General features: G+C 31.3%; 1 protein-coding gene across 6 annotated transcripts in view; it reads left to right on the forward strand.

Annotated features, from left to right (window-relative positions):
* The window catches only part of LOC106466332 (zinc finger protein 236-like), a 59089-nt gene that overhangs the window by 34258 nt on the left and 22932 nt on the right, over window positions 1–1899 (forward strand). For all 6 annotated transcript variants that reach the window (XM_022394316.1, XM_022394318.1, XM_022394319.1 and 3 more), the window contains 2 exons: window positions 587–756; window positions 1321–1600. In XM_022394316.1, the coding sequence (XP_022250024.1) occupies window positions 587–756; window positions 1321–1600 (450 nt within the window). The remainder of the gene's footprint in view (window positions 1–586; window positions 757–1320; window positions 1601–1899) is intronic.

The raw sequence follows: 1899 nt of genomic DNA on the forward strand, positions 1-1899 counted from the left end.
ACAGAAACTATGGTTTTCTGGTATATATATATATATACTGTAGCTCCACAAAAGGTGCAGAAAGTATGGTTTTGTTGATGTACAAATAGTGACTTTCATCTACTGTTGAAGAGTCGTAATTTCACATCCATCTTGGTTGACATTCAGCCCTCGTTAGTCATGTATTTGAGTTAAAGATATTGAAACACCTTATAGTGATGAAATATTGTAAGTGAACATTTTTAAAGAATTTTAGAAAATTAAAAATTACTCTTAAGAAAGTTAAGGAGTTGATTATACATCAATAAACCTCATTTTTTAACTAATTGTCATTATAATAGATACATATTGGAAACATAATTTTCTGTTTTTGTGGTATTTTTAGGAGATAAAGGTATTTATTTAACCATGGTTTTGAAGAAGATATACTACACTCCAGAATTTTAGATAAAAAAATTTAAATAAACATTTTATTATTACACCTGCTAGTTGCAAGAAGTAGATGTTGTTTTTTTCCAGTAAGTGTAATCTAAGAAAATTTTGTTGTTAATCAAAATTATTTTATGAAGTTACATGCTTTAGATTTCCTTTTCTGATATTTTCCAAGATGGGGATGAAAATCCATCGAAGGTGAAGAAGTCACGCAGTACTGTGATAAGATTGTCAGATGAACAAGTTGAAGCTGTGGCCCAGCAAAACCCTGATGAATTGAATTCTGTCTCGGAAAAAGTTTTTGTCGCATCTGCAGCTGAGAAGAACCGCATCAGTGAAATCAAGGCCAGTAAAAATGTCTTTTAGGGTGAAATCATAAGTTTGCATTTGGTAGTTGAAAGTTTGTAATGATTGGGAGGTGGGGGAGTTTTAAGTGCATCCATTCTTCTACATTCTCATAGCAAAATTACTTAACCAAATAATATGAAACTATGTACAAATTTCCTAGTGTCTACTCTCTACATGAAAAAAGTTGTATAATTTAATAATTTTTAATCGTTTAGGTTTTTATGAAACTTTTTCGAAAAATATCAATAAACAGTGCTCTCTAAAAATATATGTGAAGCCCAATGTATCCTTTGTTTTACCACTTGTCACTGTGTTATACTGGTTCTAGGAAACTCCACCCATTTTAAGCATTATAATAACATTTTGTTTTTAATAAATAAGAAGTTTTTATATTTGTCCGTGTTTCCACTAATAATGTAGGCTTGATGAAATTGTCTCAGATTATGTTTGAAATTTGATACTGTATCATGTGGTTGTTAAACAGTTTGGTGTTTTCTTTAGTCCACTTCAGTTGTTTATGACCAACAGGTAAATAGAAATAGAATTCTTTTTCGTTTTTAGGATAAGAATGAAGTGCTGAAAAATCTCCCCAAGTATCAAAATCAGTGTAAAGACTGCCCAAAAAGCTTTAAAAAACTCAGTGATCTCATACGTCATATTCGCACTCATACTGGAGAAAAACCTTTCTGCTGTGGCTTGTGTGGCAGAAGTTTTACTGTAAAGTCTACACTTGACAGTCACATGAAGACCCATCAGGGTGGCAAGCGTTTCCGTTGTCATGTGTGTAACTCTTATTTTGCCACAAAGGGAAGTTTAAAAGTTCACATGAGAATACATACAGGTAAACTTCAGTACTTGAAAACCTTTAGATTATTAATTTCTGTATTAAAGGCATGTAGAAGTTGTGAACTTAAGTACTGAGAAGTCGTTGGATCATTTTATATATTTAGTACTTGACTGTGTGTAAAAGTGGTAAACTTAAGTACTCATAACTATTTACCTGATTAATTTATGGGGTAATAGTTGTGTGTAAAAGCTGTAAACTTCAGGACAACTAAATTTTTACATGACTAATTTTTATCGTAATAGATGTGTGTTAAAGCTGTAAACATTAGTACAACTAAGTCATTAGAGGATTAA

The sequence above is a fragment of the Limulus polyphemus genome, unplaced genomic scaffold (genome assembly GCF_000517525.1).
Source record: "Limulus polyphemus unplaced genomic scaffold, Limulus_polyphemus-2.1.2 Scaffold2228, whole genome shotgun sequence".
Taxonomy (NCBI): Eukaryota; Metazoa; Arthropoda; class Merostomata; order Xiphosura; family Limulidae; genus Limulus; species Limulus polyphemus.